Source organism: Triticum urartu, chromosome 6 (genome assembly GCF_003073215.2).
Source record: "Triticum urartu cultivar G1812 chromosome 6, Tu2.1, whole genome shotgun sequence".
Taxonomy (NCBI): domain Eukaryota; kingdom Viridiplantae; phylum Streptophyta; class Magnoliopsida; order Poales; family Poaceae; genus Triticum; species Triticum urartu.
In genome coordinates, this window is record NC_053027.1 from 519,697,327 (window position 1) to 519,711,724 (window position 14,398).

The 14,398-nt window shown below is 46.0% G+C and overlaps 2 protein-coding genes across 2 annotated transcripts; one reads left to right on the forward strand and one right to left on the reverse strand.

Moving 5' to 3' along the window:
- Positions 1–1,256: 1,256 nt before the first annotated feature.
- LOC125514785 (peroxidase 56-like) lies at positions 1,257–4,688 on the reverse strand. The gene is made up of 4 exons (XM_048680136.1): positions 4,406–4,688; positions 3,966–4,320; positions 1,846–1,970; positions 1,257–1,756 (listed from the first exon to the last, which is right to left on the reverse strand). The coding sequence occupies exons 1-4, from the start codon at positions 4,625–4,627 to the stop codon at positions 1,454–1,456; spliced, it is 1,005 nt and encodes a 334-aa protein (XP_048536093.1). The 5' UTR covers positions 4,628–4,688; the 3' UTR covers positions 1,257–1,453.
- Positions 4,689–12,227: 7,539 nt separating this feature from the next.
- Positions 12,228–13,608, forward strand: LOC125514786 (cyclin-D5-2-like). The gene is made up of 3 exons (XM_048680137.1): positions 12,228–12,546; positions 12,635–12,771; positions 12,890–13,608. Exons 1-3 carry the CDS (start codon positions 12,237–12,239, stop codon positions 13,418–13,420), a joined length of 978 nt encoding a protein of 325 aa, XP_048536094.1. The 5' UTR covers positions 12,228–12,236; the 3' UTR covers positions 13,421–13,608.
- The last annotated feature ends 790 nt before the right edge of the window (positions 13,609–14,398 follow it).

The following is a 14,398-nucleotide window of genomic DNA, read 5'->3' on the forward strand; positions in this document are numbered from 1 at the left end:
AGCCATTTCCCTTCATTGCAAGCAACCTTTATTTGACCCGCAGAAAAAGAAAAGCAACCTTTATTTATTTACTTGTCACCGAACGTTCTATGACAAGTGCAAACCAAGCACAACTGCCCAAGTGCAGTGATTTACTATGACCAGCAAACCTGTCTATGTTGAGCTCTCATTTGTGATTATGTTATTCTTGCAGCTTTCCAGGTACGTGCAATCCAAGTTTCTCTGTTTCTGTGACTTGGAGTGCCGTAGGCAGAGTATTTACAGAACATGACGTATTCTTCGCTGAATTTTCCTGTGATTTTCATGTTATTTTCCTAGTAAAAGCCTGATGTACGTACGCCTACAGGGCACGAACACTAATTAACTAAACACAGTCAACTGCTTGTTCGAGTGTGAGTGAGTGTTTGTCCTCCATAAATCTGCTCGGTAGTGCTGCTTGTTGCATCAATCGGCCAGTCTCGTCTTTGCATAATTCTCTCACATCAAGTAATTGCTATTTCCGGGACGTGGAGTATCTACACCCGAGCTCAAATGAGCTCGGGTGAACAGTAAAATCAAAAGACATTTTACAAATGTTCAAAAAATTCTGAATTTTTTTTGTGATAAATTTTGACAAATGTTCTAACTGCTTGCAAAATTTCATCTTCAGATCACATTCGTACAAGGCGTGACAAAAAAAACAAAATCGATGCTCTGAAAATGCTACTTTCAAAGCATTTCAGAGCACTGATTTTGTTTTTTTGCCACGCCTTGTACGAATGTGATATGAAGATGAAATTTTGCAAGTAGTTAGAATTTTTGTCAATGTTTACCACAAAAAAAATTCAGAATTTTTTAAGCATTTTTAAAATACTTTTTGATTTTACTGTTCATCCGAGCTCATTTGAGCTCGGGCTGAGAAAGGACTTTCCGCTATTTCCGTTTATTTTTCTCTGCCTTGTGGACTTAACCGCGGGGGTGTCAGCTGTCACATTTTCTTCTTTTTCATTTGTATACTAGCACAGTGCCCGTGCTTCGTTACGGAGTGAATCTCCGACGCGTAGAGTTACCAGCACATGCTCCTTTGTCTGCGTACAAGCCAGCGGGCGGCCGCTGGACGATGAAAAAGGAGGTACGTGAACAGGAATTGGTCGAGTCGAACAAGCTAATTGTCGATGATCGACATTCAGTTCATGTCATGTGCATGAGAGATCCTGGCAGATTTGATTGACCGGAGGCTCACTGATTTAAACATATTCCCCAGCAATAGCATCTAGTGGAGTACATAAACCCTATAATATTTCTCTGCATTTTCAATTCGTTACAAGATAATTATTTGGTAGTTTTACACGCAGCTCCCGTATCATCTAGACACTTGTTTACAGCCCATATACATACACCGCACCGTGATAATATATGAGGTCAGCAATCCAGCGACCCACGTCCACAGATATGCATCTTCCAGTCAATCAATCTAGGAGTTGACGACGTTGCACTTGTTCCTGATCTGGCCGCTGGCGCCGGTGAGGACGCCGATCTGGCCCATGCGCTTGATGGAGTTCTTGAAGTGGTCGAAGAAGACGCCGTTGTCCTGCAGCTTGTCGACGAGCGCGGCGGCGCGGCCGTTGGTGAGCAGCGTGGCGTCGGAGGTGAACATCCCCTGCCGCGCCTTGAGGTTGACGAAGTAGTGGCTGTCGAAGGAGGTGCTGCTGGCGGGGTCCATGGGCACCACCGTCGTGTTGTCGTTCGGGTCCTGCTGGTTACGCCTGCACTGCCCCTGCAGCCCGCACACATAAAATGTCATGTAATGATGATATGATTACTTACTTAGGATGCTAGGTGCTGATTAGTAGGAGTAGTACGTACCTGGAGGAACTTGGCGTAGGGTGGGTTGAGGGAGGGGTCGGTGTCGGTGGGGTTGTTCTTGCCCGTGAAGTTGAAGAGCCTGGAGCTGAAGAGGTTGCAGTTGCCTATTCCGATAGTGTGTCCGCCTAGAGTGGTCACATGTTAAAAAAAAGGGTTAAATTATGCAGCATAAAAATACAAGCACTCCGAAAGGGGAATTAGTATATTTAGTCTACTACTCTCTTCGATCCAAATTTATTGACTTAACTTTAGTACAACTTTAGATCGAAAGGATTATATAAACACATTTAAGCTATGCAGTAGTACATCTTTTCTACCACGCCATGTTTTTCTCTCCGCTGCTGCACTGTTCGCCACCTTTTGCGCGTGCCGTTCATTCCCAAACGGCCTCACTGGATTCAACTGTACCAACTACCAGGAAAGTACCTCCAACTAAATTTTTTTGGAGCAACCCTCCCAATGGATCGTCCCCAGATCAGTAGCCCGGTTTTGTTGTTAACGAACTTTGTGGTCTTGTCACCTTCAGGAATCATTTCAGCCCAGCTAAGCAGAGTTCTGGCTCGATTTCTTCACTTTACCATTTTCCAAAGAAAAATATCGACCATAAGATGATAAGGTCAATAGAAGACTAGAGTCACGGAACTTCAAGACTAGAGTCGTGGAGTTCAAGATTAATGAAGTCATCATTGGCATTATTCCACTATCGGTGGAACATCATCCACGCTAAGATCGGGCTAGACCAAGAACTTCCTGAAGGTTAGGCAAACCGGCAGCAAGTCGAATATGTTTAGGATGTCAACTTTTCATGAAAGAAAAATCACATGAGGTAAGGCGTCGAATGACCAACAACTCCATGCAGCTGCGGGAGAAAGCGGGATGCGATTTGCCCATGACCGAAAGAGAAATCCAATTTAATGAGGCACATTTTTTTGAATGAAAATTTAATTTAACGAGGCACACGATGTTAAATCAGGGGTTTGATCTCTAGTGGATTTGTAGGTGCAACCGCTCTGGTAATCATTCTATTCTTCACTTAATTTCCATTTACTTCGTGTCTGAATGTGACTTTTCTACCTTATCCGTTAGGATTCTTTTACTACTCCTAGATAGCACGAAGTAGGATACACCATCATAAGCATGCATGTACATGACACTAATGGACTTTCCGCTGATAAAAATCCACCAAGTCACCACAAGCTTCTTATCATGGACAAGCACTCCACAGCCACACAAGCAACACCGTGATGCTTTAAAACTCTATACTTGAAGTGTGAGAATCTCACGTTGGCACGGTTACTTTTGGACATTCCCACAGTTACACGTCATAACGTAAACTCACGATGCTCCAACGACCTCGTCTAGCAACGGTAACACCTCTACTACTTGTCAACATAGGTCTACAAATAGGGACGTGCATTGCTAGCACCACACACCTATCATCATTAAGGAATCCGTGATTTATGGCGAGGGGCAAGCCGACGTGTTTCGCAGTTGCAATCAATCAATCGAATTTGATTGTAGAGCTACGCTGCCTGCAACACAAGCACAACTGACCATCGATGGTACGTACGAGAGGTATGGGAGAAAGAAAAAGGAATCAATTCCGGGAGAAACGGATCGGCCACCGACGGCTTCGTCCGCTTTCCAGCGGAGCTAGCAAGCAGTCGTTCTCAAACACTGTGGTGATATTAATTAGTCGTCGTGTTGCATGCAACTGCACATGATGTGTCACGAGGCATGTCCTCTTTTTGGCGCAGTAGCAAAATTTCAGTAATAAACACTAAGCTTAGCACTATACGTACATTCTTATTCTATAAAAAACACTATACGTACTTTCGTGAACAACAACAAGAGGTGGGCAGTAGCAAAAGAAAAATCAAGAGATGGACAGTACTTCCTCATTATACGTACCACTACACGAATGACTTATTCACCTTAGATCGAGCAAGCAAATGCATGCATGATCATTTATGGCCAGCAGCTGCATGTGCCAACGCATGGTCGTCATCGCAAAATAGTGTTGTGCGTACGTACGTGTACCTCTCCAGCATAACTGTATGCACGCATGAACGCTGCATCTACGTACGTTAACGACCATGCCACGTGGATGTGGTACGCACCTGAGAGGACGACGAGGTCCTGGAGGCCGAGGCCCTTGCCGGAGAAGTTGGTGAGGAGAATGTCGAAGGTGGAGGACGGCGCCGGGATCTCGTTCAACGCCTGCGTGTCGCTGGACACGGTGCCGTCCCGCCGCCCCGTCTCCACCTCCCACAGCTTCTTCCCGTACTGGAACGACACCGAGTCCCGCGCCGCCAGCGCCACGATGTCGGCGCACGAGACCACCCCCGGGCACGCCCGCTCCAGCGCCGCCTTCACCTCGTCGATGACCTCGAACCCGGCCAGCGACAGGTTCGGCGGCGCGTCCTTCTCCGCCGTGTTGGTCGGCGAGTCCAGAAGCACCGACGCATCGCACCCCTATACACCAGAAAACAACGTGTAATTAAATTGGTCGCATCAACTTGCCAAACAAACATAGACATGCACTGACTACTGCGCCTACCCTGACGAAGCAGTCGTGGAAGAACATGCGGAGGAACTTGGCGGCGAGCTCGCGGTTGCCGGCGACGTGCTTCCACACCACCTTCTGCGCGATGTCCTCCGCCTGCGGGCAGCTCTTCTTGTAGAAGCCCTTCTTCAGCCCGGCCGCCTGCGCCGCCGCAATGCTGACGCTGCCGGCGAGGACCAGTGCCACGGCCACCAGGCACACCATGCCCTTCATCATGTTATTACCTAGGCTACCTCCGAACAAATGGTCTTTGGTGTGAGTTGACGAACGAGACCTCTAGATAGCAAGCTCTATATATAGCTCCCCTCTCTCTAGCTAACTTTAGGTGAATCGGTGAAGACGTGCACATCACACATGACACACATGCATATACCTGTATTACTTAGTATAGTACCATACTTAGTATAGTACCATCGCTGATACGACAACTATATACTTGCCTAAGGGCATCTCCAACGGCAACCCATGAATTTCCTCCCGAATCCGTCCGCGGATAATGAAGACCAATCCACGGACATAGATGCAGGAGAACGCCATCCAATCGTAGCCGCATATATTTCAAACTCTTTTTCAACGAACATGATGAAATTCATGCAAACAAGGCCGGATTACATATAAACATGACGGATTTAATACAAATCGGGTGAAAATGATTCAACTAAAAAGCAAAAACTATATGCACATACAGCTTCACTCCCACGACACGAATACTCTACGGCCGGCCGCGGCGGATCCTTTTGTCTTCCCAATGTATAGCAGCCCGCTAACCGGACTGCTGGGAGTCCCGGATGCATATTCTTTATGTCAATTTGGTGAAGACATACGCATCACACATGACACATGCATATACCTGTATTACTTAGTATAGTACCATCGCTTACACGGCAACTACATACTTGCCTAATTAAGATAGCAAACACACCTCATTAATAGATGTATTGTTATGTTTGATTGGGTTTATGTTACATACTTCGGGTATGCATGGGCATGCTTTAGGTCTAAGTCTCTCTCTCCAATGGAGAATACTTTATACGTACGTACTGCGTACCTATGTGTGTGTGTGTGTGATTGTTGAGCGTTTGACGCCCTTGTCGTGGGATTAATGTGGGCTTTATTAGTTTCTCAACCACCACCCGTTATCGGAGGCGATCATGATATGACGTGAACATTTCAACGTCGATCTCTAGCTAGCTACTCTAGTACTACGTGCCTACACCAGCTTCATCACTTTATTTCTCGATTACGTTGCAAATTTACATCCATTTTATCACCTCTTCTGTGCTTGCCCACATTATCGGTGCCATCAATATATCCGAGGCAAGCTGTTGTGCGTAACGTGCATGTCACAAAATTGGTCAACAAGTGATTTGATCGAGCAGTGCAGGACAATCGATCGTTGCCGCTCCCCAGCATGCATTAAACTTTGTTGTTAGAGGTTGTGAGCGTAGTACAGAGAATAAAAATAATAGTATGGTGTGATGTTACGTGGACCCGCTAAGAGATACTAATAGTTAATTAGCCCATGCACGAGACTTGTATGACTTGTGGTTGAAGCATGGCAAGGACACGAGGCCTAGCTAGAGGTTGGTTTCATGCATGTCCATGGCCAACCACCTGGTAGCCGTGCAGCATCTCTAGCCACAGCCCACAGCTAGCACGCCCTCGTTAGAGGCCGCCAGGCCGGACATATGTGTTAGCCCAGGTGCAATGTGCTTTAAGACACAGATGGTAGATTAGCAGTGTCGGCGAGCGTCCGGTCATAGTGCACTGTTGAGATGAACAGACAGATCTGAGCGAGGCTCGTCTTGTTCGCGACGGTACATGGCCGCCCTGATCCAAAATTTCACGGGTACTGTACATCACTGGACGTGTTGCAAAATACTCCATTGACTGAACCACAATGAGTATTATGAATCAGATAGAGTAGTAGTCAGCTCAAGCATACTGTAAATAGCTCTTCACGGCTCCTACAGAAGACTTGAGGTCATGTACAATGCTAGCTGCTTACGAAGGTGCTTATACCAAAATAAATCGGTTTTTTCTTAAGCATCAGTGCTTAATTTAACAAAAGAGACGCCTAATTAAACATCTACTCTCTACAAATAAGCACTGGGTGCTTAAAGAAACACTGATTTGTTTTCCTAAGCACCGATGTTCACTTTCATGAGCTCCTTCGTGTCCGTTGATTTTGGCCTCCATGGATGGATCCTTTTTGGCTACACTCCTAGCGACCCCAAGGCCCCATCCTATTTAGGATTAAGGCGCTACTTATAACGTTAAGCATAGGTGACTCACACCCTTGATAGCAATGGGCCAAACCATCTAAGGCAGTTTCGGTGAGATGCTAGTCCCAGTTTTTGGAAGCTTCTGGAAGCTTCCTAGATTGGTTTTGGGGAACTCCTGGAAGCTTCTTGGAGGCTTTTCCTTTTTTCGTTTCTTGTTTTATGGATCGGTTTTTACGGATTATTTTTCTTTTTCCCTTTCCTATTTGTTTTATTTGTTTTTTCAGTTGATGAACCTTTTCAAATTCATTTTTTTTAAATTGGTGAAATTTTTCTCTAATTTATGAACTTTTCAATTTTGTAACTTTTGGGAACTTTTTTCAAATTGACAGAAAAATCAACTTCATGTTTTTTCTAACCTTTTCAAATTCATGAACCTTTTTAAAATTGATAACTTTTTCAAATTCTGTGAACTTCCTTTTCAATCTCATGAATTTTTCTCAATTTTTTATTTTTTTAAATCATGATTTTTAGCTTTGTTTTAAAAAAATTCACGGATCTTTTCCTTTTTCAAATTCTGTGAACTTCCTTTTCAATCTCATGAATTTTTCTCAATTTTTTATTTTTTTAAATCATGATTTTTAGCTTTGTTTTAAAAAAATCACGGATCTTTTCCAGTTTGTCGGGAGAGGCGTGTGAGTCCTTCGGTGACTAGCGGGCACAACACACAATTGTATACATTGCTTGTAAGAATCCTTTCCATAGCAATCCATCACAAGGGGTACGTAGACAATCCAGCACATCATAAATCAAGGCGAAGTGAGCGAATCACACTGAACGGTTTGGGCAACCTCTAAAAGGTTCCCGAACTATTCTTCTCTTTTACTGCTCTGTCTGGTTTGTCTTGTTTTTGTTTTCTTCCCTTTTTATTTTTTTTCTTCTTTGTTTTTCGAACATTCATAATTTTTTTAAAATATTTGACATTTTAAAAATTGTTCATGTTTTCGAAATTTCTTTATGTTTTTAGAAAATGCTTGAAATTTCAAAAACATGTTCGAGTTTTACAAAAAATGTTCAGAGTTTCAAGAAGTTTTCACAATTTTGTAATTCGTTTTTTTCTTTAGATCAGCAAACAATTTTTTAAATCATGAATATTTTTTAATATCAGAATTTTTTTTCAAATCCATGAATAATTTTGGAATTTACATAATTTTTTCAAGTTCAAAAAGTTATTTTGAATTCGTGAACATTTTTCGAATTCAATGACTTGGTTTCAAATCCCTGAATTCATGAATATACTTTTTAATCCACGAGCATTTTTGAATTTTTATAACTTTTTTAATTATCAAATATTTTTTTCCAGTTCACAAGCATTTTTTAAATCTGCAATCATTTTTACGAATTTGGATGGATTTTTTTAATTCCTGAATTTTTTGAACTTCAAATAAACATGCCAAAAAAAGACACAAAATGTAAACACGAAAAAATAGGCATGAGCTTCGGTCTCTAGCTCTGACTGGGCTTGTTGGATCATGCCGATGTCACATTCAACATGAGCGACCTACTCGCTACGAGAAATACAGTTGAAATCACTAATTAAGGGGTAGACCTTACAAATGTTGCTCTCACCTTCTCTGTTGCTGACAAGTGGAACATTGCATGTGCGTTACTTGTCAAAACTTAGGAGCTTTTACCTTCTTTCGAAGATTTGAGTTTTATAAATGTTTTAACTCTTGAATTGTGCATTCCAGGAAGCACATTCGTCTTTCTTTTTTTTTACTTTTTGGGGAAGCACAACTATCCTTTTTCTTTTTCGGGCCGTGGAAGCATAGTTGTGCTTCTCGCGGAAGCACATGCTGTGCTTTTTCATTCTCTGGAAGCACAACCGTGTTACTCATGGAAGCACAGGTTGTACTTTTTCCTTTTTTGAGAAAGCACAATGGTGTGTTTTCCCTCTTATGAAAACATAGATTGTGCTTTTCATTTTCGGAAGCACAATTGTGCATCTCGTGGTAGCACATGCTATGTTTTTCTCTTTTCAGAAAGCACATATGTTGTGCCTCTCGTGGAAAAGCACCGTTTCTAAAAAACAGTTTTTCGCCAAAACCTTGGGAAACCCAAGCAACAACCGAAAAGCCAAAAACCCCCAAAAAATTGAAAAGCCAAATAAAGCTAAAACACCCCCCCCCCCTCAAAACCTAGGAAAATCCAAGCAAAAAACAACAATATGAAAAACACAAGAAAACAAAAGGCTGGTAAATCTCGCATCTCTTGTGATTCTCATGGCTCGTTCCATCTTTCTGTGGGTTTTTTTCTGCAAGAAAACTTCCAATCTATTGATCAACTGTAAGGTAGTACAAAGAATACCAGAAGTAAAAAATACATCCAGGTCTGTAGACCATCTAGTGATGACTACAAGCACTGGAGTGAGCTGATGGTGCGCCGCCGTCTTCGCCCCTCCCACAACGGAGCCGGGCAAACCTTGTTGTAGTAGATAGTCAGAAAGTTGTCGTGTTAAGACCCCATAGAACCAACACACTAGAATAACAACCACCACCGATGAAGAAAACGTAGATAGGAAGGATCCAACCTGCAGACACGAGATCATAGATGAACGAAGATATGATCCACGTGGATCCGCTGAAGACAAATGCTGACCGAATCCCGCGAGATCCACCGGAGACAAACCTCCACACGCCCTCCGGCGATGCTACAAACACCGTCTGGACAGGGACTAGACGGGGAGAATTTTATTCCATCTTTGTCGCTGCCTCGCCTCTTTGAGCAGGACACAAACCCTAACAAAACTTAAAATACCATGAAAAAATGGGGCCCTCCCGCCAGCAAGAGTCGGGGTCCACCGCGCCTCCATGGACATAAGACCACAGGAGACGAGGTAAACCGACGACGGCACCGGCGGGAGGTACGAGAAACCCTAGCCAAAGGGTCCTCTTTCTTCCCATCTTCCCGTGGGTTAGATGCGCTGATTCCGTAGTGCAATTCTTGTTTCTGCTCATGCGCTCTTAGTTCATGTCGTTCGTCCTATACATAACTTAGAGATGTCGTTTTAGCTTGTTTTCTTCCTACTATCAATTAAATGGTACACACGCTGAAAGTCTTATTCTGATCGCGAGCTCAAATGCACCCCCATGAACAGTAAAATAAAAAAGTAGTTAAACTTTTTTTAAAAATCTGAATTTGTTTGGTGGTAAACTTTGTAAAATATTTTGTATGGTTGCAAAATTTCAGCACGAAATGACATTCGTGGAAGCCGTGACAAAATAACAAAATCAGTACTCCAAAATGCTTTCCAAACTAGCATTTATGGAGCATCCATTTTGTTTATTTTTTGCCACGACTTTACACGAATGTCATTTTGTGCTGAAATTTTCAAGCATACAAAACATTTTTCAAAGTTTACCACCAAAATTTTTAGATTTTTTTGAAGTTTCTTTTGGTTTTACTGTTCATCAGTGTGCTTTAATTTGAGCTCAGGAGCATATACTCACAGCTGCACTAAAACATTTCTAAGTTTTGGATTCTTCTTATGCTGACTATGTGTGTAGACGATGCCGAACTCCCTCTAATTAAGCTGGGGATCTCATTAAGCAATAACCCCTGGTAAGTGGTAAGTGTCACTGAAGTTTCTGCAGGTGGTCCAAATTTCAAGTTCAAGTTCTGGACTCATTCGGTCATTCTCCAACGAATATTCTCATGGCTTGCCGGTAATTTTCCAAGTAATCTGACCAGGAATTTGCTAATACTTGCGTAATTCCTATAAATAGGCCTGCATGCCTGCACAGCTGCACCACAGAGGTACCGAGCTGGTTTCAGAGTGGTTGTTTACAGGTATTGTACTAGGTTCAGAGTGGCAAGATTGTACAGCAGTCTGAACTTTCGGCCAACCATGGCTTATGCTCACCATTTTACTACTTGTTTTCCAGGATCGTCATCTTGGAGCATTTCAGCTTGTGGGCCTCGGAGTCAGAGATCTGTTGAAGAAGAATGGGAAAGCGCAACCCCAACAATGTCAAGAAGAGCATCTGGCAGCTCCTCTGCGGCTGTGGGTCGCCTCACACCCGCAACTAATCAAGATCGGAATTGTATGGACGACAAAGCGATAGGTCGCCAGAAGTTGCTTGATGTCGAGTTTAAAAAGTGTATGTGATTAGATATTGCTGAGTTGTTTGGTTAAACTGGTTTGTAGTCGTGTGGTTGTATCAGACTAGCTTCTCCTGCAGAAATTACGGAGCCATGTAAACGAGTTTCATGTGATGAGATTCAGAAATAAATCTCCCAAACTTGTTTTGTTTACTTGTCATGCGTGTGAATCCCTGCGAGATTAGAACCTTGTGGCACCTGGCGAAAAACTTTCAAGTTGAAATGAACCGCGTAAGTTTAGTTTGCGTCAAACATGGATTTCCGTTACGTGCACCATTAGCAGTGGTTGAAGTTGAACCGTTCCAAGCCGACGTGGAGACCTTCCATGCTTCAGTCATGGGAGCTTTGCTAGCCTTCAACGGACAGCCAGACACACGGACCATTCTCAGTATTTCAGTCTCCGTGTACGCGTACGATATGTGGCCTAACGAATTGTGTCACACGGGTGCCGACCAGCAAATCCTTGAATGATTGAACATTGAAGGCATCAAATCTGGGAGAGCCATGTTAAAATTAGAGGTAATAGCATCCTAGGTAACCTAACTTGCACGAAATGTGATGATTTAGTTTCAAACTTGTAAAATGTAACTCTATCATACCCCAACTTGCACTGCATGTGACGTTTTAGTCCTAGACCAATCACAGCTACACAATTGGCAGCCAGGTGGCTGGCCCGGTCAGCGCACACACTTTTGCAGAACCCCCCCTGCCGTTTTCTTTAATCAACCTCAGCTACAGCCATTTCGTCCGCGGGATCCCGCCGGAGTTCGGCGGCATTCCCGTGGCTGTCAGCCTTGACCTCCGGGGGAACGACCTTGCCGGCGTGATCCCGCAGGTGGGCTCGCTCGTCAACCAGGGCCCCACCGCCTTCGACGACAACCCGAGGCTCTGCGGGTTTCCGCTCAAGATCGAGTGCGCCGGAGAGAGGGAAGAATCCCGCAGACGAACCGTGGAATGAACCCTGGTGCAGCGGCGCAGGTTGGAAGGCCGCCGAAGCGTCGGTCGTCGCCCACGGTGCCGATTCTGGCCGTCATTGTAGTGGCGGCCATCGTTGCCGGGCTAGTGCTGCAGTGGCAGTGCCGGAGGACTGCTCGTCGGCCGCTTCCGAGGACTGGTTCCGGCAGGCGCGCCTCGCCGCCGTCAAATGGATCCTTGAAGTGAGCACTCACTCAGCTCCTCGCTCTCACGATTATTGGTGCGAGCATCGATCGATCGGTCACTGACGCCTTTGGAACCGGCATCTGATTTGCATTTGCAGACTCGGGGCTGCTTCGGGTTCGGCCACCGCACGGCGTACCTGGCCATCGCCTACTTCGACCGCTTCTTCCTCCGGCGACGTGTCGATGTAATCAATCACCGCACCGCCGCCGTAAAACAAATTTAGCCTCTCTGCTTCTTAGGAACGGGAGGATGATGTGGTTGTGTGCGTGCAGAGGGCGGCCATGCCGTGGGCGGTGCGCCTCCTGTCCGTGGCCTGCGTCTCTGTGGCGGCCAAGATGGAGGAGTACTGCGCGCCGGCGCTGTCGGAGCTCGACGCCGGCGGCGTCTACGAGTTCTGCTCCGCCTCCGTTCGCCGGATGGAGCTGCTCGTGCTGTCCACGCTCGGCTGGCGCATGGCCGCCGTTACGCCGTTCGACTACCTCCCTTGCTTCTCCTCCCGGCTCGACCGGCACGACGGCCGCGGCGGCGGCGGGCATGACCTCGCCCGCGTCGCCCTCAAGTCCATCGGCTCCATCTTTGCCACAGCCGAAGGTTCATCTTCGTCCTGCACACCTTCTGAAAAGAAATCTTGCGAACTTTCTTGCATTTTGTCTGATTGATTTGCGCTGTGTTCATGCAACCGGCAGTGTGCTGGATTACAGGCCATCTACTGTGGCTGCAGCTGCAATCTTGGCTGCATCCTATGAAGCTCTACTGACCAAAGAAGCACTGGAGTCCAAGATGGACAATCTATCTCCATCATGCCCCATTGAGAAGGTTTCTTGCACAAACTAAATAAATAACCCTTTTGCATCACTTTGATCATAGTAATGTTTCATTTGGATGATGAAATGAGCATTGGGTTTGAACAACCTTTGTCTGTTACATTGATCAGGAGCATGTACATGCCTGCTACAGCATGATGGTTGGCGACTTGAAAAGCAGAATGAGCCATGGCAAGAGATCATTGCCATGTCCAGACTCCAATGAAGTTGCCACCAGTACATATGATTCTGTTCTTGTTGATGATGTTGCCGACACCGCCGCCTTCATCGCAGCTGTGTCGGAGATGAACAAGCAGATCAGACTGGCAGCTGGATGGCGGCATCGTGTACAGGGTCGTCCCCGGCCGCGGCACCGACGTAGCCACCGCCGTCTCAGTGAGCCCAACGACGGCGATGGCACTGAGTCCGGGTGGCGCCGGCGCCGTGCCTTTGAGGCCGAGGCTGCACCCATTGCCTATGTTGCCACTGCCGAGCACGGAGACGCGGCCACAGCCTTGCATCCGCAGAAGAGATGGTTGCGTCCAGCGGGATTCCTCGTCGTATTCCGTGGCTGGTGTTCATCATTTGGTGGAGGCTCGGGACAGAGTAGCGCCGCCCACTGCAGCTCGACAGGTGGCACAACAATGAACGAGAGACCATGAGAACACTGATGAGGCCATGGAGTGGAGGCGCTCGAATGCGCAGCTCGGCGACATCGTCGGTGCGTAGAAAACCAGTCTCAGCGACGCGACATCGTCGCCGGTGGAACTGAGAAAATACTGATAGCGGCCATGCGGCTTCTACTTGACGACTCGGTGCGATGGCCGCGGCCGTGTGGCTTCCCTCGGCGACTCCACAACTCGGCGTGAAGACGGCGACGGCGGCTTCCAGTCGACAACTCGGCGTGTGCGCTCGGCGGTGGCCACTTCCCTCGGCGACTTGGCACGCATGGACGGCGGCGGCCGCTTCCCTCGGCGACTTGGCACGCATGGACGGTGGCGGTTTCAACTTGCCGACTCAGCTCGCTTTCCGCTGCTGCTTTCGTTCGTCGAGTCGGCGAATATCAGTTGCGATGAGTATCCGTATAATCGTGTTTTCATAAAAACATGTATTAGTAGTTTTTCATAAAACGCATATTCCTGACTTTGTGAAAACTGAATCTTGCTAATCCACGTTTTTACCGCGGAGCCCAAACATGGTTTAAGTCTGTTACACGATTATATGGGTTCACGGAAAACTAGTTCTGTGAAAACTACTTATCCAAACAAGGCCCTAGTGTTGTACGGACACAACACTAGCCTAGTTTATGACTCAGACTTTGACACGACTTGGACTACAACACTAGCCTAATTTATGACTCAGACTTTGACACGACTTGAACTAGTACTCGTACATGTACTAGCTACTAGGTAACGGCTAGCAGCCAGCATGCACGTAGCACTAATTGCATGTGGACTAGCTTTGCATCTAACTCAAACTCAAGATTATACTAACAGGCCCGATGGCTTCGCCAACTCCATTACCGTTGTCGGTGAGGCTGTCCATCGTTCAGGGCGCGGCGAGGGGACTGGTATACCTGCACGAGTGCAGCTCTTGCCGGTACGTGCATGGCTGCATCAAGTCATCCAAGATCCTGCTCG